Source organism: Leptonychotes weddellii, chromosome 13 (assembly GCF_054177405.1).
Source record: "Leptonychotes weddellii isolate Sample4059 chromosome 13, ASM5417740v2, whole genome shotgun sequence".
In the NCBI taxonomy this organism is placed as follows: domain Eukaryota; kingdom Metazoa; phylum Chordata; class Mammalia; order Carnivora; family Phocidae; genus Leptonychotes; species Leptonychotes weddellii.
Window position 1 is genome coordinate 62,766,884 of NC_138381.1, and position 26,424 is coordinate 62,793,307.

At 50.5% G+C, this 26,424-nt stretch overlaps 1 protein-coding gene across 1 annotated transcript in view; it reads left to right on the top strand.

Annotated features, from left to right (window-relative positions):
* The first annotated feature begins 15,475 nt into the window (after window positions 1-15,475).
* LOC102734909 (tetratricopeptide repeat protein 28) overlaps window positions 15,476-26,424 on the top strand; it is a 46,539-nt gene continuing 35,590 nt past the window's right edge. The window contains exon 1 of the mRNA XM_081801871.1: window positions 15,476-15,640. Coding sequence (XP_081657997.1) covers window positions 15,543-15,640 — 98 coding nt within the window. The 5' untranslated portion in view covers window positions 15,476-15,542. The remainder of the gene's footprint in view (window positions 15,641-26,424) is intronic.

Genomic DNA, 26,424 nt, shown 5'->3' on the forward strand with positions numbered 1-26,424 from the left:
CCAGAGAGACGAGGATATGATAGTGACTTTGGCTTTCTGATGAGAAACCATAACACCCACTGGGCAGTGCCAACACCAAGTGCTGGAAGGACCACACTGCTAGTGTTGGTTTGATCCAGTGGATGTGACATCAGAGTCTGTGCTTGCTGGACTACATCCCCTCTGGTTGGAAAGTCTGGAAAACGATATGAGTGGGCTCATAGGGAGGGGTTTTCTGAGGAGAATCACCTCCACAGTGTCCTTGTCCTCAGGGGTGATTCTAGCACGTTTCTACAGTGTGCAGCTCCCACTCTACCTACCACTGATGCTTGCTGGCCTACTTCCCATGCGCCCTACGAGTTTGAACGGAGCCTGAGCAACTTGGGCAGCTGTGGCGCCAGGTCTGCAGAAAGCCCACGGTCTCTCGGGTCACCTTTCAGCTCTCCCTCAGTCTCCCCCAACAGCAGGCCTCTCGAAAGTTTGCTTAAGGGGAGCCTGGGTGACTCAGTCGTTAAGCATCTGCCTTCGGCTCAGGTCATGATCCCAGGGTCCTGGGATCGAGCCGCACATTGGGCTCCTTGCTCACCCTCTCCCTCTGCCCTTCCCCCACCCCACTTGTGTTCACTCTCTCTCTTTCTCTCTCTCTTAAATAAAATCTTTTAAAAAAAAGTTTGCTTAAACCGAAGAGGGGGGCTTATAATAAGGTTATAGAGATGAGGAGTCCCATGAAATCCAAGGCAAGCCTAGAACAGAAAAGCCTGAGCTGCATGGGGCAGGCTAGTTCTCATCACAGCTCAGCCACTTCCTTCACGTGCACCTCCTACTGCAGACATCCAGTTTGCCATGAGAGATACAACATGCTCCTTGTTCCTGGTCCCAGAGTAGGAACATGGCCACTCTGAGCAGCCCCTGTGCTCACACACAGCCTGCAGAGCTAGCCACAGGAAGTCATTTTCTGATCTCCTGAAGTCCAGTGCATACATTTTGGGGCAGGGAATCTGATTGGCCTAGCTTAGGACAGGTGTTCACCTCGGTCCAGTCAGCACTGGGGGGTCCTCAAGGATAAACTTGGCACTGGGAACTCGCCCCTGTGACCCTGTGGATCAGGGAGGCAGTTTCTAGAATAGAACCTTTATGGTCAGGGCAGATGCCCCAACACTGCCTACTTTACCACCACCTTCCCTCCTCCTGATGGTATAGCCTGTTCTCCTGCTTGAAAGCCTCACATCTCTGCTCCTGGGTTCTTCTCTTCTAAGAGACAACACATGGAGCAGGATGCTTTTTCGCCAGCTTCCCCTTTCCTTGTTGTCCCTAAAATTAAGCTCAAGGCTCCTTTCATCTTAAAGGTTTGCTTATAATCTCTATGAAAACACAGGATCTAGCGGGTAATTCACATGGGAAAGATTCCAAAGGTCTCAGAAATCTTGAGTTCTCAAAGTCCCACGTCTTAATTTCTGGGATTCTTGCTAAGTGGCTTCTGGGATAAATAGGTCTTTTCAGCGGTTGGCAGACTGGCCAGGTAAAGCCCAGCAAATGCCCATATTACTAATTGTGCATCTTTTCATATCTCTGAGACCTTCAAATAAAGTAACTCTCGCTTCCTCAGGCTTTGTCAATTATAGAGAGGCCTTTGCTTTGAAAGAAGGGGCATTTTCCTGCCCCTAATGTGATTCCCTGGGGCTACTGGTGTAGGAGCTGTCTCCCCACCCCGTGCCCCAGAAACTGAAGATGGGGCTTCTCACCCACTGTTTCTGGCTTCAGGGCTGCAAGTGGCCGGTCTTTGGCAAGTAGCTGGTTATCAGTGCAAAAGAAGCCACGAGGTGGGGCTGGGGGAAGGAAAAAAGAATGAGTTAGCAAGGGGTGTTGAGATAAATGAAAGCGTGCCTGTGTGGAGCTTCAGTCGCAGCTTTCGGAGCAGTGACGGAGAGTGTGTACATGGGGAGATCAGGAGGCCATACTTACAAATGAAAAGCCTCTCTGGAGCCTCTTGCCAAGCCCTGTCCTGAAAAGAGAATAAGCTCTGGCACGGCTCTGTGGCTCTTGATTCATGGACTCTTTCCATCTCTCTGGGGAGAGCCGCATGCGAACAGCGTTCTGGAGCCGGCCTCTGGTGATGGCATGATTTATATTCCCCGGAGTAGGTGGGGGCTGGGCTTCTCGCAGGGTCCCAGGAGCAGATGCTGGTGGGGCAGGTGGGCACCAGGAGGAAGCTGCTGCCTACCTGCTGGACTGTCCACCGCCCCTCTCAGCCCCTCTCTGGGATCCGGGCTGTCATCCACACTCAGGCCAGCTTATGCTGACTTTAACCTTTTGCCCTCATTGTTCTCTGTGACTGAGATGATCTAAACCTCAGCCGTCCACCCAGCTCCATGCAGGGGACTGGGGCGGGATCCAGCCGGGACTCTGGCTGGTGGGCAAGCGCCAGGTCAGGGGCCTGGAGCAAGAACAGAGGTCCAGGAGTAGAAGGGGCTAAGCCTGAGCCAGAAACCTTAGCCTCAAGAGCCACAGGAAAGGGGAGATAAGTGTGGTGATCAGGCCCAGGAGGCAGGACAGATAGGCAGGCCACGGGTCCAAAGCTGGGTCAGCAGGACTGGAATGCGAGCAGAATGGGGAGGAAAGAGGTTTGGTGCCTCCCCAGCTTGCCAAAACTGGCAGCTGACTGCGTCAGGAGTGCCCTCCTCCGCTTGTCCCGCCTTGCCACCTGGCTCACATCCTTCTTTCCCTCAAAGCTTTCAGATTTCCCCTTTGCTGAACTGTGATGACTCGTTTTACCTGCAAAGCCGGCACTTTTCTCCTGTTCCTTCTGTCTCACATCATGGCCAGCGGAAGAGTGGCCAAAATCAGGCCATGAGTCCAAGTGCTCCAAGGGCTCGTGTACTCATTCATAGTCTCGTATTCAGTCTCTCTTCCTCTCTCTCTCCCATCACCTGCTGATCGTTCATTCGGTCTCTCTCAGTGTGTACACATAGATGTACATACAGCACCATGTCATCATTTATTTTTTGTGTTGCAGGGATAAGTGTGCCCATCCAGCATCTTCTTGGCACTTTTAAGGGGCAGAGGCTTGTCTTCATTAGGAATAATCCCAGCCCCAGCCAAGGGCTTGGCTCACACTAGTCACACAGTGAATGTGTTTGAGGGTTGGTCCACCTGATGACCAGATGGATGAATGTGTGGCACCAAAGTTTATCTTACTTTTTTGGATCCCTCTTAGGATTTGGTAATAGTAGGATTTATTTTATTTTATTTTATTTTATTTTATTTAAGTTAGCATATAGTATATATCAGCCAGGATCAAAGCAGCAATAAGAAACACACAGTAATTCAAACAGGGATAATTTAAGATAAGGAATTGTTAACTGGGGGGCCTCGGTTGGTTGGGCATCCGGCTCTTGGTTTTAGCTCAGGTCATGATCTCAGGATTGTGGGACTGGCCCTGCAGTGGGCTGCACGCTCGGCACAGAGTCCAGTTGAGTTTTTCTCTCCCTCCCCCTCTGCCCCTTCCCTTTGTGTTCTCTCTTTCTCTGGAAGAAAGGAAGGAAAAGAAAGAGAGAAAGAAGGAAGGAAGGAAGGAAAATCTTAAAAAAGAATTGTTAACTGTAACAGAGATTAGAGTAAAGAGGGATTGACTAGTGAAAGTATTCTAGAGTACATAGGAATCACAGACATAAGAAGCAGTCAGTACCCTTGAGGACTGAGAAGGGTGAGGGTGCCCATGGAAGAGGATCCCCACTCCCACTGAGGGCTGAGATGTGGACGTCTTTGGGGAAGGCACTGCCATGGCTCTCTCAGTGGCAGATAAGTTGCCGTGTACCACACCGGTGGAACTTGCTGGAAATGCACCCTCAGAATCTGCAAAAATACGCTCTCCAGGGTCCTGTGGAGAGGCTTTCCTAGGGAGACACCATTACAGAACCACCAGGGGACTTTGAGACCACGGGGGTGCTAGCTGCCGTGTACTGCAGAGGTGATGCTATGGAGAAAGCCCCACGCTGCGGGAACTGGGTCCTGGAGCGTCCCCGGGTGGTGCAAGGGCCGATGCTCGAGAACCGGCTTGCACTGCTGGAGCCGCACACCGGAGAAGCCAGCCATGCAGAAGGAGCCAGGCCTGGGGGACGCTGCGTGTGCTCCGGGAGCCTGCTGAACAAGCACACCAGAAGCAGGACGGCAGAACCACTTCCTCCTGCCTGTCTCTCTGGGGCTCTCTGCTGCCGAAGCTCCAAACTGTGCCTGCTGGCAAAGGACAAATATGTAAAGGGCTGTGCGTGATCCAGTATGTTCCAGAATGACTATACCATTTCCTTCCCACCCACAGTATAGGGGAGTTCCAGTTGCTCTGTCTTGCCAGCACTTGATATCGTCAGCATTTTAAAAATTTGAGCCATTCACATAGATGTGTACTGGTATCTTGGTCGTGGTTTTAATTTGCATTTAAGAGCTTATGGCTCATACTGAACATTTCTTCTTGCACTTGTTTCTTATGTTGTGCCATTCTTATATTCTCTTTGGAGAAGTAACTGTTCAAATCTTTTGCCCATTTTTTAAATTGAGTTGTATGTTTTTATACTGTTGAGTTTGAATGGTCTTTACATACATTCGGAATACAAGTCGTTTGACAGATATGTGGTTTGCAAATATTTTCTCTAGTCAGTAGCTTGTCTTCCTCTCTCAACAGTGTCTTTCACAGAGGAAAAGTTTAATTTTTCTGTCATCAGTTTTACCAGTTATTTTTTTATGGATCATGTTTTTGTAAAATGTCTAAGAAATCTGTCACTAACCTTAGGTCAGTTTTTCTCCTATATTTTCTTCTAAAAGTTTTATAGTTTTACATTTTTATATTAGATCTGTGATTCATTTTGAGTTAAGTTTTGTGTAAGGTATGAAATTTAGGGCTCATTTACAGGGCTCTTTTTTTTTTTTGTATTTGGATACCCAGTTGTTCCCAAGCTATTTATTGAAGACTCTCCTTCCTCTATTAAATTATTTCAGCACCTTTGTCAAAAGTTAATTGGCTGTATTCAGGTGGCTCTATTTTGGGACTCTGTTCTGTTTCATGAACCTAATGTCTATCCTTTTACTATTACCACACTCTCTTTGATACTGTAGCTTTATAGTGAGTCTTAAAATCTGACAGTGTCATTCCTCCAACTAATTACACTTCTTCAAAATTGTTTTACCTGCTTTATTTCATTTGTCTTTTCATATAAATTTTAGAATCAGCTTCTCTATGGCTACAAAAATGTCTTAAGATTTTGATTGGAATGTTGTTCAACTTACAGATCGGGAAAAATTGCTGTCTTTATTATACTGAGTTTTAAAACCCATGAACATGATATGTCTCTCCATTTATTTACATCTTTGATTTCTTTCATCAGCATTTTGTGGTTTCAGCATAAAAAACTTGTATATATATTTCTTAGATTTATACCTAAGTATTTCATTTTGGGAGCCATTATAAAGGAGATAATTTTTTAAATTTCAGTTTGGAATTATTTGTTGCTAGTATGTAAAAATACCAACTTTTTGGCATTGCTTTTATATCCTGCAGCCTTGTAAAACTCAACAGCTCTAATAGTCTTTTTGTATTCCTTGGCATTTTCTACGTAGGCAATCATGTCTTTTCTGTATAGACACTTACTTTTCTTCCTTTCCAATCCATAGGCCTTTTATTTCCTCTCTTGCCTTTCTGCATTGATTAGGGCTTCCAGTACTGTATTGAATATGAGTGATGTGAGTTGACATACTTACCTCGTCCCTGAGGTAACAATGACATTAGCTGCAGACTTGTTGTAGCTGCTCTTTATCAGGTTGATGACATTCTCTTTTATATTACTCATTTGCAAGTTTTTACCATAAGTTGGTGTTGGATTTTGTCAGATGCTTCCCTGCATCAATTGAAAAAATGTGTATCTTTTTCTTTAGTCTATTAATGTGGATTATATTGACTGATTTTTTCAAATATTGAACAGGCCTTACATTCTTGGAATAGCCCTACTCCCCTTTGACTGTGGCATATAATTATTTTTATATGTTGCTGAATTCTATTTGATGTTCTTTATTGATTAGTGTTAGGTCTATTTTCTATTTAATCTATGGAATATTGGTCTGCAGAGTTTCTTTCCTCATGTTATCTTTGTTAGCTTTTGGTATAGGGTAACATAGGCTTTATAAAATGAGCTGGGAAGTGTTCTTTCTTCTAGTTCCTGGAAGTGATTGTGAAGAGTTAGTATTATTTCTTCTTTAAATGTTTGATTGAATTTGCCATTGAAACCATCTAGACCTGGAGATGTCATTTTGGATGGTTTTCAACAATGAATAAAATTCATTAGTAGTTATAGGACTATTCAGGTTATCTATTTCCTTTTGAATGAGTTTTAGTAGTTTGTGGTTTCTGACCAATTGGTCCATTTCATCTAAGTTGTTGAATCCATATGTGTAGAGTTGTTTGTAATATTCCCTTATCCTTTTAATTTCTGTGGGGTCACTAGTTAGGTTTCCTCTTTCATTTCTGATATTGATAATTTTTGCCTTCTCTCTTTTATTCTTGGTTTGTCTGGGCAGAGGTTTATCAATTTTATTGATTTCCTTTAAAGAGAACCAACTTTTTGTTTCGTTGATTTTTTTTTTTAAAGATTTGTTTTACTCTTTTCAATTTCATTGATTTTTACTCTGTTATTTTATTTCCTCTGCTTATTTTGGTTTGTTTTACTCTTTTTTTTCTAGTTTCTTTTTTTTTTTTTTAAGATTTTACTTATTTATTTGACAGAGAGAGACACAGCGAGAGAGGGAACACAAGCAGGGGGAGTGGGAGAGGGAGAAGCAGGCTTCCTGCTGAGCAGGGAGCCTGATGCGGGGCTCGATCCCGGGACCCTGAGATCATGATCTGAGCTGAAGGCAGACACTTAACGACTGAGCCACCCAGGTGCCCCATTTTGTTTTCTAGTTTCTTAAAGTACAAGTTTAGATTATTAATGTCAGATCTTTTTACTAATATAAACATTTAATGCTATAAAGTTATCTCTAAGGCTTTATCTACATATATCCCACAAATTTTATGTTGTATTTTCAGTTTTGTTCAGTTCCAAGTATTTTTCTAATTTGCCTAAAGGCTTCTTCTTTGACAATTATTTAGAAGTCTTGTTTAGTTTCCAAGTTGTTGGAGATTTTCCTGTTACCTTTCTTTTCTCACTTTCAAATCTAATTCCATGGTGGTCAGAAGACATATTTTGCATGCTTTCAATTATTTTAAATTTGTTAAGATTTGTTTTATGACCCAGGGTATGTTGGGGAATGTTCCATATGCATTTGACAAGAATATGTATTATGTGTTTGTTGGGTGTAGTGTTCTCTAAATGTCAGTTATCCTCAGTTGGTTGATGATGTTGTTCAATTCTTCTATATCTTCGTTGATTTTTTGTTTATCAGTTCTCTCAACTACTGAGAAAAGTGTGTGGAAGTCTCTGCCAGTCTATCCATTTCTTTCAGTTTTGCCAGTTTTTGCATCATGTATTTTGAAGCTCTGTTGGTAGGTGAAGACACACTTAGAATCATTTTATGTTCTTCGTGAATTGGATCTTTTATCATTGTGTAATGTTCCTCTTTATCCCTGGTAATTTTCTTTGCTCTGCAGTCTATTTTGATCTTAATATAATCACTCCAGCTTTGTTTTGAATAGTGTTCATATGGTATATCTTTTTGTATCCTTTTACTTTTAACTTATCTATATCATTGTATTCGAAGTGAGTTTCTTGCAGAAGCATTTAATTAGGTCATGTTTTTTTAATTCCATTTTGTCAATCTCTATATGTAGACCATTTACGTTTAATATAATTATTGATACATGTCGATTTTTGTATGCCATGTTAATATTTGTTTTGTTTGTTTCTCTGATTTACATTGCTCTGTTTCCCCTTCCTTCTTTTGGGCTACTTGAACTTTTTTTTGAACTCCATTTTAATGTATCTCTTATGTCTTTGACTATATCTCTTCTTACAGCTCTTTAATGGTTACTCCAGAGATTATAATATACATACTTCTCACAGTCTGCAATCTACTTACTACTGATATTTTATTATTTCAAATGAAATATAGAAATCTTACCACCATGGGGTAACCTTTCCCTCTAGCCCCATCTTGCATTTGTCTTGTACACTATATCTACATACTTTAAAATTCATCAGTGTTAGGAGAAGAATAGTCTATTCTATTTACTCAGACATTTAATCTTTGTTACTTTCCTTTCTTCCCTGGTGTGCCTAGTTTCCTTATGGTATCATTTCCCTTCTGTCTGAAGAAGTTCCTTTAGCAGTTATTTTAGTATAGGTCAGCCCTTAGTGACTTCTCTTAGTTTTTGTATTAGTTATATATTACTGAATAACAAATTCCCCAAAATTTAGTGGCTTAAAACAATAAAAATTTATTATCCCACCATTTCTATGGGTCAGGAATCCTGGCATGGCTTAGTTTGGTCCTCTGCTTCAGAGTTTTTCTTGAGGCGGCAATCAAAGTATTAGTTATGGTTGAGGTCTTGTCTAAATGCTTCACTGGAGAAGAAATCACCTCCAAGCTCACATGATTATTGGCAGGATTTATTTCTTTTTAGCCTGTTGGACTGAGAGTCTCAGTTTCTTGCTGGCTGTTGACAGAGACTGCCCTGGATTACTTGCCACGTAGGCCTCCCCAACATGGCTGTTTACTTCATCAAGGTGTACCAGCCAAGAAGGCAATAGAAGCTACAGTAATCCAGACGTTATAGTCTTATATACATAATCACAGAAGTGACATCCATTACTGTGCCATATTCTGTGGGTTAGAGGCAAGCCATAGGTCCTGTCCACCCTCAGGGAGGAGATAGATTACATAGGCATGAACAAGAGAGTATGTCTGTAATATCTGTTTGAGAGTATGTCTGTAATCTCAGGCTGCCAGTTTTCCTTCATCTAAGAATGTTTTTATTTCACCATCATTTATGAAGGATATTTTCACTGGACTGGAATTCTAGGTTGATCATTTTTTTTTCACACTTTAAAAATGTATTTCCATTTCCTTCTGTAATCTGCGATCTCTGATGAGAAATCCTCAGTTATTTGAATCATTATTTTCCCTATACACAGTGAATCTTTTATCTCTGGTTATTTTCAAGATTTTTTTCTTTATCTTTAGTTTTCTGCCATTTGAATATGATGCATCTGTTCATGGATTTCTTTGGGTTTATTCTGTTTGTGGTTCACTCAGCTTCTTGATCTGTAGATTTATGTCTGACACCAAATTTGGGAAATTTTCATTCATTATTCCTTCAATTTTTTTCTGTTCTACCCTCTTTCTCCTCTCATTCTTGGGCTCTGAATACATGAATGTTAGATCTTTTGGTATAGAACCACAGGTCCTTCAGGTTTGTTCATTTACTTAAAACATTTTTTTCCTGTTAATCGTACTGGATAATCTCTATTGCTCTTCTATCTTTAGGTACATTAATTTTCTTCTGTCATCTCCATTCTGCTATTGAGCCCATACTGTGAGTTTTTATTTCAGTTCTTTCTTTTTAGTTCCAAATTTTTCATTTGCTCCTTCTTAATATCTTACGTTCTTTGCTAAGATCTTCTTTCTTGCCATCTTTTCAAGAGTCTTTACTTGTAGCATTTTTAAATAGTTGTTTTAAGGTCTTTGTCAGACAATTCCAACATTTGTGTCATCTTAGCATAATTCCAAAAAGCATCTGGTGATTGCCTTTTCCCAGGCAAGTTGAGATTTTCCTAGTTGTTTTTTATTTTTTGGATACTGAGTAATTTGGGATTATATCCTGGACATTTTGAATTATGTTATTATGTTAAATTCTGGGTCTTCTTTGACTCCTTTGGAGGACATTGATGTTTTTGTTGAGGTGAGCAGTTGACCTGGTTAGGGTTCAGACCATAAGCTCTGACCAGCTTTCGGTGTAAGTTCTATTTTCAAAGTTCTTGCCATGCTACTCAAGTCCATCCCACAGGTGCATTATTCACTGGGGTTCAGGAACTGGGCCATCTTGTATTTAGGTTCTCATGGTCTTTAGGGTCAGATCTACATGTATGCAGCTTAGGGGTGAATCCAGGAACTTATAAACAACTTTATGTGCTCCCTTTTCTTTTTTCTTTTTTTTTAAGATTTTATTTATTTATTTGAGAGAGAGAATGAGACAGAGAGAGAGAGAGCATGAGGGGGGGAGGGTCAGAGGGAGAAGCAGACTCCCTGCTGAATAGGGAGTCCGATATGGGACTTGATCCTGGGACTCCAGGATCATGACCTGAGCCTAAGGCAGTCGCTTAACCAACTGAGCCACCTAGGCGCCCTGTGCTCCCTTTTCTGAACTCCTCCCTGTGTTCTCACCAGTATTTTTCAATTCCCCAGGGCTCTTCTTTTTGGTCCTGTCACCAAAAAGCTGGGGCTTTATTTACACCATCACCCACCCCCTTGCTGCACCTTTCCTGCAGTGACCATCACATCATGGACCAAGGGACATGGGGAGAAAGGAAGAGAAAAAGCAAAGGGAGTTACCCTGCCTTCATGGGGCTACATCTCCTCTGGTTAAGCCCAAGGTTTCCTTACCTTCAGTGTTTAAATTCCTTCTGACCTTCACTTTTGCTATCACTGCCAACTACCAACTCAGGATTGTTTGTGGCCTAGAACATGAGAACACAGATGAGAGAATAAGAGAAATGGGGGCTTTTTCTCTTCTCTCTGAGTAAGAAATATAGGGCTCCTCCTGGAGCTTTGTCTGTTTGCACTGATGCCCATTTCTGCATTTTGGGCTGCATGGAGAACTGTCTGAGGGATTCCAGAGGGGGAAAACATGAAGCTCAGTACTGATTTGGTGGCACTTCAAATTGTGGCCTTCTTGCCCAGTTTGCCTGATATTATTTATTTTTCACACTTCTCACATAGCTGCTCCATACAGTCCATCCGCATCCAGAGCTTAGAGTTATATCCAGCAGGAAGGATGGGGTGGAATGTGCTTACTCCGTTTTACCTGGAACCAGAACCCAGTATAGCAGGATATTTATAAAAAATACTTAGTAACATTTGTTGAGTGAACAAATGAATGAGACTTCAAACAGTTGGTCTTGACCTCTCCCCTGAGCCCCAGACCTGGATGCTTATAATCTCTAGGCCTTTGGGAAGGAAGTGTCTACATAACTGAATCAACATCTGCACACTTGGCATTGCCGACTAAACTTCTTGTCTGCATGCTCAGCATTTCCTAACTGAACCCATTCCTCTTCCACCTAAGACCACCTTCTACTTTCAGTTTCTCGCTTTGCCACCAGTTGCCCATCTGCCATATTTTAACTGTTACTTGTCCCTTCAATGAGTTTCCCAAAGAGAAATACCTTCTCCTTCTGGTAATATTTCTTCTGTCAGTTCCCACTTTTCCACTCTCAGCCTTGCCAGCCTAGTTCATATGTCTAGACTAATGGGATAGCTGGCCCAACCCCAGGACAAGCCAGAACCATGTTGGTGACAACAGAGAACCAGAAGTGGGGAGGAGGGGCGCCTGGGTGGCTCAGTTGTTAAGCATCTGCCTTCAGCTCAGGTCATGATCCCAGGGTCCTGGGATCGAGCCCTATATCAGGCTCCCTGATCAGCAAGGAACCTACTTCTCCCTCTCCCTCTGCTCCTCCCCCCTGCTCTTGCTCTCCCTCTCTCTCTCTGTCTCTCTCAAATAAATAAATAAAATCTTAAAAAAAAAATGTGGGGAGGAATCAGGAAAGTGGGGTTATACGCAGCTAGTCTGTTTGTAGGGGAGACAAGGGACAGAGGCTTGGAGCAGAGGAGGGAGCCACTATCAAGATTTCAGAGCCCAGGGGTTTGTGGAAGACTTGCCTCACCTGGCATGTTGAGACCCAGGCACATTCATGTATTAGCACAACAGTAACTACCAAGAATGGGGCTTCTGGTAGGTGTGAGGGGCTGATCAGGCTTCAGTGAGCTTGACTGTGAGCTCTCAGCGCTGCTTCTGAGCAGATGCTGGTAATAGCCACCCAGCCATCCCGCATTCTCCTCTCTGGACCAGCTGACTGTCTGCCAGAAAGCAGCCCTGAGCCTGTCACCCCATGTTCAGAGGCCTGGGCCAACAGTTCTCAACCCCCTTCCAAGTTCCAAGCCCTCCACCGTTATTCCTCCTCCTCTCCCACTCATACCCTCTACTCCAGCTCAACTGGGCTATTCCCTAGGCCCCAAAGGGCCCCCACACTGACTTCTCTCCACGCCTTTGCTCATCCTATTCCCTCTGCCTGGAAGCACCCCCGACCATCACCAAGTCTCCACCTATCAAAGTCGTATTCTTCAAGAGACCTCTCAGATACAGCAAGTTCCGGGAAAGTCTTTATGCCCTCCCTATCTTGGGTACAGGCCGGTGCCCTCCTTGCGTTCCTTAATCCATCTTAGCCAGCAGCCACTAGTCATACTAGCTCGTAAGTGCCTTGAAGGCAGGTGTAGTGTGACCCTCCCCTGTTTAGCCTCTGCAATCCTTGCGCGTAGGTCCTGCTCCGTAATCATTGTGGAGTCAGGGCGAGTGGAATCAGACTAGGTAATGTGCCATCTCTAGGAAGTCTCTCAAAGACATGGATGTGGGGGTGGTGATCGTGATACAAAGGCACTCTTGGGATCCCTGCGGTAGAGATGAGGCTTGTTTTGTAAATGGAAGATTCCTTTGTCTGTGACATTGCCTGTTTGTTTTTCCCTTCAGTGTTAATACTCTGCAGGGTCAGAAAATAGGAAACAACCCCATTAAGCATGAGATTCTGAGGGCTCTGTCTATGGCTGACAGCAAGAGTGGGACTGCAAGATAATGGAGGCTGATACCGGTTCCAGCCAATTCTTCTCCCCTTTGCAAAGCGCTGAATGACAAGCAGATTTCTCAGCTCCAAGCAGGCAGTCGCATTCAGATGATGAATGTGTCCCTGGACAGAGGAGCTTGTTGAATGATATTTACCAGGGTCTCTGTGAAGGGCCTTCACCCCCCCAGGGAGCATTTCAAACCTTCAGCTGCTCGCCTGTTCAGCTGCCGCCTGTGGGGCTGAGAGAGGAATTAAACCTCATCCCCTGCTCTCCAGCAGGATGGAAGCCATGGTGATTTGTAGAGGTGCTCAGATGTTTCCTGGTTTCTCTTGCTTCCTATACTCACCCCTTCCCCCACCTGGTCAAACCCCAGCTGGGTGAGACTCTGAAGTGTGACAAGCTTAGAGCCTTGGCAGGGTGGGGACAGGTGGGGAGATCAGTGCCAAAGACCTGGGTGCAGGCCTGGCTTTACCACTTGGTGCCCTTTGGCCATTCCTTGGCTTCTCTAAACCTCAGTCTCCTCAGAAGTAAGATGGAGGCAGTAAGAGCTGCCTCACAGACAATAAAATAAAAATACTTTGCATATTATAAAATGCTCTCCAGCTTGTCATTCATTCATTTACCAGCTTCTTGTGGCATACTTCCTGCGTGCCAGGCCCTGTGCTGGCTTCGAATTGCTGTTCTGTGTGGGCTGGGAAGAAAAGCAGGCTGATGGCTTTACCAGTGGTTAGCGTGGTTCTGGGGTGCAGGTGAGTAGCTGGCCAAGAAATCAGACCTCTGGGCTCTCTTTGAAGACTGCTCCACTTCTGACACCTTTAGGGCTTCAGCGCTTGGGAAACCTTCCCAGTGACTGGGCCTTTACATGACCTTCTGTGAAGAACATGGCTGAGTCAGGGCTCTGGTGCCTAATTAGCAGGCATGTTAGTCTAGGTTCTCCAGAGAAATAGAACCAATGGGGCAGCAGTGTGCACGCGCGCGCGCACGCACACACACACAGGCTTATTATGAGGAATTGGCTCACATGGTTATGAAGGCTGAGAAGTCCCAACATCTTCAGTTGGCAAGCTAGGGACCCAGGAGAGCCAATGGTGTAAGTTCCAGGCTGAGCCCAAGTCTGAAGGCAGGAGAAGACTGATGTTCCAGCTTGAAAACACTCAGGTAGAGATGGAATTCTCTCTTATTCAGCCTCTTTGTTCTGTTCAGGCCCTCAGTGGATTGGATGGGGCCCACTCACATTGGGGAGGGCAGTTTGCTTTCCTCAGTCTTCAGATTCAGATGTTAATCTCATCCAGTAACACCCTCCAGATGTATGCAGAATAACGTTTGACCAAATGGCTGCCCCTCCCCCCCCACCCCGGGGGCCCCAGTCGAGGTGGCCCGTGACAGCAGGTTTGACATCCACATAGAGCATTCAAGTTTTTCAGGCAGCTTCTCACACTGTGTATCATTTGGCTCCGTAACAACCTAGTGAGGGGCTTATTCCCCTTCCTTCATGACCTTCTGATGTCCCAGGTTCGCCAGCCTGTCTGTTTGAAGCAGGTCATGTTCACATTAAACCCACCTCTTGATGCACAGGGCCTTGTTTGCTCAGGGTGCCGGCAAGTCCTTCCCTCTCCAGAGCCCACTTCTTCAGCATTGAGTGGTTTGCGTGTTCAGTCCGTCGTCTTCCTCCGGGGTCCTGGTGCTCGCCACTCTCCCACACTAGTTCTCAGTCAGCAGGAAACTGTAGACAGTCAGTGAGGGCTGAGAGCTGTCTGTGGCCTGGATGTCACTCAGCATTTCCGTGAAGTCTGAGCGTAACCAGCATGCTGAAGGGAGGCAGGGCCCTGCGCTGCTTGTGCCAGCCTCGGGGCATGGTGAGGTGTGGGGACAACTGGGAGGGGGGTGGCCACAGGTGGGCAGCGCCCCCTCGGACACTTCACCACTGCAGGGGTCCCCTTGGGCCACAAGTGCTTGGCTTTGACAGTTAACAAGCCTTTTGTCATTTTAATCATGCTGGTGAATCAAGGCACTCCTGGGTATTTCTGTTTATTTAAAACCCATTGTAGATGTTCTGTTACAGTCTGTCATCAGTGAAATATGAATTTATTAATCTGAAAATTGTAACATCCTCCTGGTGAGCTTGGAAAATGGGCTCCGGTCGGCAAGGCTTCTGCCCACATTTCAGACAGTGCTCTCTCTGCCTGGCACTGTGGCCACTCGTGGGCACATCTGTCTCCTTGTGTGGAAATTGCCTTTTAGGCCAGGTGTTCCCGAGGCCCAGCCTGGTGTCTGGCTCATGCTAGGGGCTTAGTTACCATTTCTGGAATGGACCGAACCGGAACATGCTCCCAGCTCTGCTCTGGGAAGAGCACCCAGTCAGCCCAGCACACACTGTTGAGCACCTACTATGTGTCATGGGTGAGACGCCGGGGTGTAACCCTGGTTCAGGCACAGCACCGACTGTAGGGGGCTCACAGCTGAGTGGGGGCGACCACCAGAAACCGCCAAGAAGAGCGCCTCTTGAGAAGCACTAGCCGGAGGAGGGAGGAGGCTGCAGGGCCACCAGGGAGGGCGCAGGGGGGACGCCGGCCTCAGGGAGGCGCTCCGTAGCAGGGGTCTGCCGGGCGGGCGGGCGGGGAGGGGAGTGGCACCGGACCGCAGGGCGGACTGTCGTGGCTGAGCGCTTCCTCTCTCCCACTGGCTCACTCTGTGGTTTCCCTTGCAGGGCCTGTGCCAGCAGTGAGACGGAGAGCGAAGCTGGAGACATCATGGACCAGCAGTTCGAAGAGATGAACAACAAGCTCAACTCTGTTACCGACCCGACTGGCTTTCTGCGGATGGTTCGCCGCAACAACCTCTTCAACAGGTGCGTGCAGGCTCCGGCTCCCAGGCCGGCTGTAGGATAACGTGCTTCCGGCTGGCGCTCCTTCCAGCTGCTGGGGCCGCCGGCCAGGAATCTGCAGGAGTGTGACACTTCCACAGCCCCACGCTTATCGGGGCCTCAGCGCCATGGCAGCACCTCTGGGTCGAGAGAGAAAAGAGTGACGGGCTTGATGTGACCATCTGTGTTCGTCTGGGTTGGGAGGTCCAGGGGCCGGCTGGCCGCCCCTTCATGTAGCCCAAGAGCCGGCTTCCCAAACAGCAGGCAGAAGCCAGACAGAGCGCTTCTACCTACTCCTTTGCCCGCTTTGGTCAGCGACGTGTGGGCCAAACACCCGAGATTGAGGGAGGCCAGGGAGAGAAGGGGTGCCAGCCTTCCTGGAGGGAGGACTTGTCCAGACCCAAGCCCACCCATCCACCCTGAGACCCAGTCTCCCTATTACTTGACCAAATAAGCCTTCATGGCTTTAAGATGGGTCCAGGTTGAAATTGCCAACCAGTATCCCCCTATATCCTTTTATCAGGGGTGATAGCTGAGCGGTGTCCAGATAAAAGCGTGGCAGGCAGTTGGGGTTGAGGGGCACCTGTCCCGCTTTCATTGGGTTGCCTGGCCACAACCCGGGAGTCACATTTAGAACTTTCCAGAAAGATGTCCCAGATTCTCAGGTCCCTGCCACGGCCTTGACTTTTAAGGGCAGCAGGTGGAGCCTGGAACACAGGAGGGAAGTGACTGTGCTCTGGGTGGAGGCGGCCTCTGCCTGGCAGCCCTGCTCTGTGGGGCACACGGTGCCCTGTCTGCTCCCACTGCAGGCCCGTTTCCTCTCCTTATTGTGCTGTCCGGGTGACAAATGTGTGTTTACTTTCCCAGGGCCAGGCTGAATGGGTGGGAGCCAGGGGCCAGGGATGTGGGAGTTGGCAGCTTGGCTGGAGGAGACTACAACTTTATGTTGGTTCATCTCCAGGTCCTCCTTCGTCTCCTCCGCTTCACACGTGTCCTGCACGGCTGTAGTTTCATGGGGGGACGTGGCCCGGTGGGGGGAGGCCCGGGCCTGGGATCGTGTCCTCCTCCGCCAGCATCTCGGCCTGTTGAGCAGGTGACTGTCGACTGCAGGAGCCGCCGGCGTGGTTGGGAACCACAGTGCGGGGGGGCTCAGGGTCTGACTGTGTTGCTTGCCGGCTGAGTGAGCTCTGTCAGCCTGTCTCCTCGTTGCTGACATGGGAACAAGCTTCCTGGCTTGCAGTTTTCCCTTACTGTGGGGATTAAAGGGGCTTACATATAAATAACACACGGACAGGCTTCCTAATGCACAGAAGGCACTGCACACACTGCTTTCTACTGTTTTGAGTAGAGTGGGAAGGACAGTGCTAAGCTTGAATTCTTCAGGTAATGTGGGTGCATAAACTTGGGAATGCGACGGGTGTTCACCACCTAGGGTGTGGCCTCACCTGCTCTTCTTCCGACCCCACCTCCTGTCTTTCACATGAGAGAAGGCCAAAGACAGGCCATGAGGCCTCCGTGGCCCTCCTGATCACAGGCCTGCCGGCAGCCAGTCAAGCCCCTCCAGGGCTTTGGGCATACGGTAAGAAAAGGGTCAAAGCAGGTATGTCTGGGATCCTAGCTCATCATCCCTGGGTGGGAGCTGGTGTGACTTTCAGATCATGGAGCTGCTCCTTTTGGGAAAATGGCTTTCATCCTTCACATCTGCTCTGACGTAGGTCTGATGAGCACGGTACTATGGATTAATTGGTGGGTTCATTTAAACAATGCAATCTCAGCTGAGGACTGGGCCAGCCTCGGGGCTGGGTGGGGAGCCTGGGCCTCGCTGCCTCCTGCTCTGCACTTAGCTCCCTCAGCAGCATCCACAGACACTTCCAATCTTCACCTTCTAGAGGCTTCTGAGGGCAGACTGTATGGGGGAAACAGCCTGTGTTTCTTCAGCTTCAACACAGTGAGCCCATAAGGCCCCGGACAGTTTGCCATGCCGAGTGCTCTCTGCCGCTTCCCGATGAACCCAGGAAGGAGGTTCTGGCTTCCATCCGAGGGCAGCAGAGCTTCAGGAGGGACCACAGAGGCAAAGGTGTCCTCGTCAGCTAGCGGAGTGCAGGCCTGCATGTCGCAGCTGAGGGGTGCACGCAGGTGAGGGGCTAGAGACCTGTGCAGCAGCAGGTACCAGAGCTGACTGCAGGCCATGCCTGCCGGCTGCCCTGCCAGCCTGCGCCTTCCCACGTCCCCCGCACCCCCAGGGCTGCCAGGTGCACTGCCCTGCCCTGGGCTCCCAGGCCTCCCTCTCTGCCCCTTCCATGTCCAGCGACCTCCTCGAGGAGGTGAGCTGCTTTGTCCCTGACCGGCGATGGCTAAGAAGGGGCTTGTCTTCAGGCTCCCGCTATTGACTGAGGGCTTGCAGAGTTCTTTGGCCTTCTTGTTCCGGGGCGGCTTGCTGGACCAGTCTGGCAAGGAGGCTGCCACGGCTGGTGAGACCTGGCATTAGAGTCCTCTCTTGCCACCCCTGCCCTTGCTCTTTGTTCTGTCTTTGATTCAGAGGTCTCCACAACCACTGGTTTCCTTTTTGCCTGTGCTCTGTGGTGGAAAACACATTTACATGAGCACAGGGCAGGTGCCGCTACTGAGGAAAAACAAGGACTCTTCCCTTGTTTAGCCCCCCTGGCCCGCATCCTGCAGAACGCTTCCAAGTCCTGCTGAGGGCTGGAGGGCCCGTGCCTGGAGGGGAGGGGGAGGAGGCGCTGTGCGCACGCGCGGCTGAGACTGGGGGCCGTCAGGTCACAATTGCTACAGGAGAGAGGAGAACAGGACGGCTTCGAACTGCATCCCGGATTCAGGGCCCCAGGGCAGTGCCACCGTCTTGACAGTGCCCCCATCCAGCATCAGTCAGGACCAATATCTCAGAGAAATGTTCACGTCTCTGTTGCTACCGCTGACGCAGTATGCACACTAGGCCTTGGTTTTTCCACATGTCCGGCTGTGTGTGTGACATGGTGTGCAGAGGGCCTTCCCTGTTGCCCAGAAATGAGTGGCTAGAGCCTACACAGAGGACAAAGAAGTGTTAAGTGTCCTCATTCTAAAGAGAGGTGCCACGAGGGGCCAGCGCCCTCCCTCAGGTCTCTGCCCCCTCTAGCACCCCAGCCACGCACCTGCCACGTCTCAAAGAAGACTGGTGGGGGAATTGCCAAGTGAGACTTGGGGCCTGGTGGGAGTCCCCCAAGAGAGGACGAGGTGTCACCATCCCGTGGAAAGCAGCCTCCCGTGACTGGGGGGCAGGTAGAGGAGAGCCTAAAGGAGGGCCCAGGCGAGAGTGGGCGGGCCACAGTGTGGCCTGCGTGTCGATGTCTAGTGTGGCTCCCGCGAGGGCCTTTCCGGATGGGTGCATCCCATGGGCTCAGCCACGTGCTGCTTCCACACCGGAGGGGCTGCTTCCCGGGCAGAGGGCCTCAGCAAGGAGAGTTACAGGACATGCAGGATGTGGCAGGACGGGGAGGCTGCCCCCCAGATCTGGTTGCCCCGTGTTGGGGATGGCAGGAGGAAGCTCCCGCAGGGCCCTCAGAAGTGCTTGCTCGCGTGAACCTCCAGGGAGTCGCACGGAGGGGCCTTGGCAGCTCCTGATTCCCTCCCCACCCCCGCCCCTCACCCTAGAGAGTCAGACCTAGGCAGCGGGGAGGGAGGAGGGCTCCAGAACCCGCCCTGCCCTCCAAATCCGTGAGCAAAAGCCTGGCCTTCGGGGGAGGCGAGACGGGATGAGGGGGGCATGGCAGAGGAGACTGGGGACCACTTCTCCCCAGATTCCTGGAAGCATAGGGAAGAGCAGTGACTGCAGAGAAATAAAGCTGACCGCACAAGGTCAGCCCCGTCAGTCTGCCGCAAACCTGTGACCGTCTCTGCATTTGTGTCATGCGTGTGTCTGCACAGACGCATGGTTGTGGTTCTTTATAAACATCCGAATTGCACCTGCCCCTGGCGCCGCCCCGAAGCAGCCTGCACGAATGCCATGCACGTCCGCACTAGACCGGACGGCACCCTGGCCACGCCTGTGTTCATATGGCTAGGCAGTGTTCTGTGGTGTGGCACATAGTCGGGGGGGCCTTGCTCTGGGGCCAGGCAGACCTGGATTTGGGACCTTCCATTAGTGGGCGACCTTGAGCCTTTTATTATTTCATCTGGAAAATGGGGGTAATAATAGGAGTTATGAGGATGCCATCCATGTGGTGATGGATAAACAGTGTAGTAAGCAGTTTCTCTCCCCACCTGGGTCTGAGGTTTCTTTTCTCTTTTCTCTTAAGATTTATTTACTTTTCTGAGACAGAGTGTGTGTGCGAGCAGATCGAGAGGGAGAGAAAGAATCCTCAAGCAGGGTTCCCGCTGAGCAAGGAGCCCAATGCAGGGCTTGATCCCAGGACCCTGAGATCATGACCTGAGCCACCCAGGCGCCCCTAGGTCTAAGGTTTCTATGACACCAAAGCCCTTTTGAGGGGGTGGGTTCAGGAATCAGCTCTCTACCCCAGAACCTGATTGGATAGTTCGATGCTGCCTCCCCTTACAGCCTCTCTCTGGCCACCAAATACCAGAAAGACTTTGAATAAATGCAGAATGGTAACCCAGTTAAATGTCTGTTACAGCCACAGCCCTGGCCTTGAGCCTCAGGGTTCCTCACTCAGCTTCTGGCTGCTCTCCTGCGAGCCCTGTCCTCTGCTCTTTGGTGGTGGCCATGTGGCTCTGGGCCAGGACTCTGTCCTGCTCTCCTGATGGCACCAACAAGAAGGCTGAGCATTCTCCCCAGCTCTGAGCTGGGTCAGCCCACCTGCATCCCCCGCACAGGGGCAGTTCTGGGCAGGGGCCTTCCTGCCAACAGCTGTTCCTTCCACAGGTGGGTCCAGGCCCCAGGCCTCAGGCAGGAGCCCCTGTCCTGGCGTCCGACTGATCAGTAGGTACACCAGCCAGCCCTCCTCAGGGCCCCTGCCTGTCCCAATGCACCGCCTCGAGGCATCTGCCAGGTTAACACTCGTGCGCCACCCCCACCGCCCCACCCCCACCCCCTCTGTGCTTCTCTGAGGTACAGGTGTGATGATAGGAATGCTCTATCAGGAGTCACTTTAAATTCATGTCTGTTGAGTAGTGACAAGTTTATTCAGAATTGAAAAGGATTTCCCACAGGTTGCCCCTAACTATCAAGCTTACCAATACATATTATAAGGCACAAGATAATTTATAAATAATGTTTTGTTTATCACTTGTTTATTTATTCACTTTCTTGTTCCAGAACTTATTTAAGACAGTTGACCAAAACATACAAATGCCACCAGATCACATAAAAGAGAAATAAATGGATGAGAACATCAAGATAGAAGGAAAATAAAGGTAGAAGAGAGGGAATAAAATTTATATACGGAACGTGTGCCGTTTAGCACCAGCCAAAGCAGAGAGGTCAGCCCAGCCGATGTCTGCCTGGCCCCAGCCCTGACCTGGACTTGCCAACTCACAGTCTACCTTTTAGCAAAGTCCTCAGCAGCTGAAGTGCTCCGCCTTTGCCTGAAGCCCACACCCCGTGCAGCTTCTAATGGGCGCTGAGGCTGAGCCCGCCCCACGGCTCCTCCTGCGTTCCCCGTAACCCTCCTGCGTTCCCCATAAACACTAGGCCACCTCCACCCCTGGTGATCTCTTCCCAAATGCAAGTCACTGCAGAGACCTGCCAGGTCACCCTGCAACATTTCTGGTCTCCATCCCTCTGTCTATTCCCACTGCCACGACCCTTCCTGGTGACTCACTGTTCCCTTGACATGGCCATTTAATGGGATCCTGGGAGCACGCTTGCAAGGTCTCTGACGCTCAGCAAAGTTCGTGGCCCGCGTCTCCCACCTTGTCAGCGCAGAGCTGGGCTTGGCCCCCCGCCGGCTGAGCTTCCATCGCCCACGCTGCTGTCCTCACCACCCACCTGGGCTGCAGGCCACCGGACTTCGCTGTCCCGCTCTGGCTGGGGCGCAGTTCTGATCAATCACCTTCTCGCTCGGGGGCCCGAGGTGAAGTGGCAGAGCTCGGTGTTCGAGTCCCCATGGCCTGGCCCCACCACCATTCCCACTTCCCATTGCATTCTCCCTTACACTCTGTCCTAACCCGATGGGACCCTGGACCTGCCCTTTCCCTCCTCAGGGCCTTGGCTAGGGCGCAAGACACAGCAGAGAGGGCTTTTCCCTGGGGTCCGTCTCCAGCCGCCCCTTTCACAAACCCATCTTGGATTTCCCTAACTGGGAATACTTTTCTCCTTCTCTGAAATTCCCTGGCACTCTATCTGTCGAGAAAGGAGCCACCGCCTTTTGCCTTGCGTTTTAGTTACACGTGTCCGTGCCCTATCCTATCCCAGGCTGCACCGTCCTCCAAGGCTGGATCACGCCTGATTTCTCTCTGTGTCCCCCAGGGCACCTTGCCACGTGCCTTGTGTTGAGTGGGTGCAGGTACTTGTTGATTCATGAGGGAAGGGAGGGAGGGAGGGAGGAAGGAAGCAGGGAAGGAAGGAGGGAGGAAGGAAAGGCCTGCTGGCCAGGACTGAGACAGACATTAACAGCAATGGCAGTGATGATGATGATGATAGTGGTGAATGTCTATTGATTACTTTCTGAACCCAGCACTGTGTCAAGTGCTTTCCATGTATTATCTTAGCCAGTCCCATCAACAGCCATGAGGGGAATAATTGCAACCCTTTCTTACGGATTTGGGCCCTGAGACTTGTTGCCCAGGGTCACAGCTAGTCAGTGACAGAGCCAGGATTAGGATCCAGGTCTCCAAAGACAATGCTCTGGCCCCCAGATCCCTACCCGTCTAACACCCCTGCCAAATGATCACAGCCTTTGCTTGAATCCCTCCAGTGACAGGGAGCTCACTACCTCACGAGGTGGTGTTTTCTGTCTCTGGACAACACTAATACAGCTTTGGAGGTTTTTTATGAGCCAGTTGGTGAGACTGTGCAGGCTTGTTGGGTGCAAGGGAGGCCAGATGTGTTTGACTCACAAATTATGTATAGGGGCAAGGCCCTGTGGAAGGGGGTTTTCCTGCATTGCTGGATATGCATTAGCTAGACAGGCCACCCCAGGATCATTGTTTCTTCTCTCCATCCCTGCTACATTGATAAGCCTGTTCCCCACTGACTGCCGGGCTTGGACCATCTGTCCCAGCTCCTGAGCGTAGTCCGGAGGTAACACCCGTGCAAAACTGGGCTGCGCATCAGGTTTTCCCAAGGCAGCAATCTGCAGGTTTGGCCGTGGAGCCTCACGCACGTTACAGCAAGGAGCGGATGGCCACAGCAGAGCCCCGAGTGGGCAGAGGCTGTGACTTCTCTTGGTGGAGGTTTGTGCCACAGCCCTTCACCTTGGCCATGGACCTGCTGACAAGCCGAACGTTACAGGAGGGCCCAAGAGCAAGAGGCAAGAAGCCACGTGCAGCCCCACGTGCTCCTCAAGCTAAATTGCTGGAAAAGCAGGGGTCCCTGCCTGATGCCACCCAGCTTCGTGGCTCTTCTCCCGAGGAGGGAGCCAGACCCGACAAACTGGGCACTTGGTAATTAAGGAGGTGAGCCGGCAGAAAGCGCCGATACCTTATTGAAGAAGTACTTAAAATGCGTCTGACAGCCTTCATCTCCCAGAGGAGGCAACCCTTCGTGTGAGGATGTTCAGCAGAGAGTCACTGAATGGTATCAGAGTCCTTTTTAAATTGAATTGAGGCATCTCTGGCTACTTGAATATAATGGATTTGCCAGTTAATTTTTCCACGGGTACCTTAAACCCCGGGTACTTGTTCAAATCTCAGGCCAGCTCCAATCCCTCAGAAGACTCGGTTCAGAGTTCGGAGCCCTGGAGGGAATTTTGAAGCATCCTGGGCAGGACTGAGGGCAGGGAGGAAGGAAGCAAAGGGCTCAGCTGTGCGGCGGGGGCTCGCCCAAGAGCAGGGTTCGGCCGTAAGGAGGAAGACCCTGCTGACCAAGGTGGAGGGGCAAGAGAGGAGCAGAGGTGGGACTCCCTCAGGCCCAGGACAGGCAGCCTGGCTCAGCCCTGAGGCTGTGAGCGCAGAGGCTAAGCTGCCCGACTCGGCCATTAGAAAGTGAAAATGTCCAATAAAGACACCCTGAGAAGGTGAGGAGCCGAGTCAGGAATACAGCTGAGAAGAGGCAGCCACATTTAGAGCGAGCTCCCCACTGTGGGGAGCAGCCTCCTCCCTTCCCCCCAGCACGGCCCTGACCAGGAGACGAGGTCCTGCTCACAGAGGGCCCCTGGAGACTGGTGGCCCGTGTAGTGTCTGCCATCCTGGGGGAGAGGGTGCACTCCAGATGAGGGTTCAGGGCCCAAGATCAAAATAGCACTAGGCTTCGGGTTCCCTGAACACAGCACCGCCCCCCCCCCCCCCAGGCTGCAGGCTTCCTGTCCCCTGACTGTCCTGAGGGGCAGGGCCCTGCCCCACCTCATGGCCTGAGGGAAGCTTAATCCCCGCGTTCCTCTGTAACAGCGGAGGGGCTGGGCGTGCGGGGGGAGACCCGCCTTGTGTTGAGAATTCCCATGACCTACGCATGTCACAGCCTAGATCTAGCCCACCCCGGAAGATGTCCCACATGGGTGACTTCCGTCCCCCCTCCCTTCCCCTCCTTCCTGGTTGTCCTAAAGATGTCATGGCTGGGTGTGCCCCGCGGTGAGCGCTCCGGCTCAGCTCCAGAGCCCCACGCCCAGAGACACAGGAAGGCCCTGCGTGCCTGGAAGGGTAGGCCCCGGGAGAGAGGTGGGAAAAGAGAACACACTCCAAGGCTGCCTCAGCTCTCCTGCCTGCCTTCAAGCTTCAAGGCCACGTGTGTGCGCACACTTGATTGTAAGCTCCCAGAGGACAAGCACCAAGTCTCCCCCTTCACTAAGGAGTCTCTGCGGTCCGCAGGTGGGCTGCTGGGGCGGGGGGCGCCCGGTAAGCTGAACAGCCATTTTCTCCGGCACCCCAAGGAGCAGAGCCTCAGCAAAGCTAGTTCCTTCCTCCGGCAGATTGGGCCCTTGGCATTTTCATGCAGTGGCACCTTTCCTAGCTGCTCCCTGGTGCTCTGCCGGGGCTCCTGCCTCCTCCCCAGATCAGGGAGTCCTGTTCACAGTCTGCCAAGGTCTGCCCCTTGAAGGGCTGCTTGTCGCTGGGTCCAGGTGTGCGTAGGGGAAAGCCAAAGCCAGCCCGAACCTCTGGAGCTCTGGTTCCTCCAGGTGCTCCGGCTGTACTGAGCTCTGGGTCGCTGGCTCCTTTCTCCATGCCGCAGAGACGGGACAGAACCTCAAGGCCCCGTGGCTCTGGCCATGCCTGGAGTGGTCAGGTTTGAGCGGGGCTTCTTTGTAGTCTCTCCCGAGGGAGAGTCGGGCCCCTGCTCCCTTGTGTCCACCTGCTCGTTCTGCTCTCCATCTTTGAATGTGAAGGCATGAGAAACCAGCATGTGTGGGGTGGGGTGCTTAGCGTGCACAGTGACCTAACCCCCCCCTCCAACGGAGCCCTGATGGGAGGGGCGCCTGGCGTGCTGCCCACGCGGGGCTGCAGTTTGGCTGGAGACTTGCAGGCGTGCAGTCCCCCACCGCGTCCCCTGGGGCTGGGCTGGCTCCCACCCGGCAGGCACACACACCCAGCCCAGACAGCCACAGCGCCGGCCGTGTCGGTGTGTGTGAGCCCGAGCGAGGCTGAGCACCCGGGGTCCTCTGCAGGCCCATCCCAGTTATAAATCACCCTGCTTGGGGAATAGATCTCTTCATCCCCGAAGGGAGATTCATGAGCAGCCAGTGCCGCCCAGGCCGCCTGGTGTTTGTCATCATTCCAGAGACATAAACTACACCCCGATGCCTCTGCCCTTCTCCGTAGTGCTTCACACATCCCCTCCGGCTCTGCATTCCGTTACTGCAGAGGCCGAGCAGCTTCCGCCCTACCTGCTGGCCTCCCTCCTCCCCGAATCGGGGCTTGCTCCCTCTCCTTCCCCTGCTACCACCCAGACAGCCATGCAGTGGAGAAAATGAATATTTCTCCAGAAGTAAATTAATAAAAATCATCTGAGGAATAAGCTAATAAAGACGATGTGGTGTGAGAAAATCTCCGCCGAGAGCTAGGCTGTCAATTAGCCCCACGGGGTCCCTAGCAATAAATGGACAGGCCTTGAGGAAGGGGGCCAGTGCCACCTGCTGGCGCTGTGCGGTGGTGCAGCGGTGAATCCTGGCAGTTGGGTCGCTTCCAGAAAGCTGGAAGCAGAGCAGCTCCCCGGAGAGGCTGCCTACGGTCAGCTCCACCTGTATGGACCCAGCAGCGGGGAGGGCAGGGGTTGGAGGCAGGTGCAGGTAGGCAGGTCCTTCAGCGTGTCCTGAAGGCAGGGAGGGTGCGTGAAAACCCCTCCCGTGCCAGGTGGGAGGCCTGCCTGGCTCCTGCCCTGCTCTTTGGCCTTGTATGGCTCTCTTACTGTCTTGGAGCCTTAGTTCCTTATCTGTAAAGGAGGAACAACCGCGCCTCGTAGGGCCCTGAGGGGGGAGTGTGGATACGGCAGGCCTGGCAGGGGCCTAGATGCGCCCCTCCTGTGGCTCACCCTCCTGCCACGTGTCAAGCGTCTGCACCTCTGTCAGTGCTCCCGTTCTGATAAGCGGAAGGCACCCTTCTCTGTCTTCGAGTCAGATTTCCAAGGCAGAGAGAAGCCAGCCAGGCTGAAAGTCCCCGCAGAAGGCGAAGCGGCGCAGTCACTGAGTTCCCACCGTGGAGGACCCCCAGCCCACCCTGTGGCCATT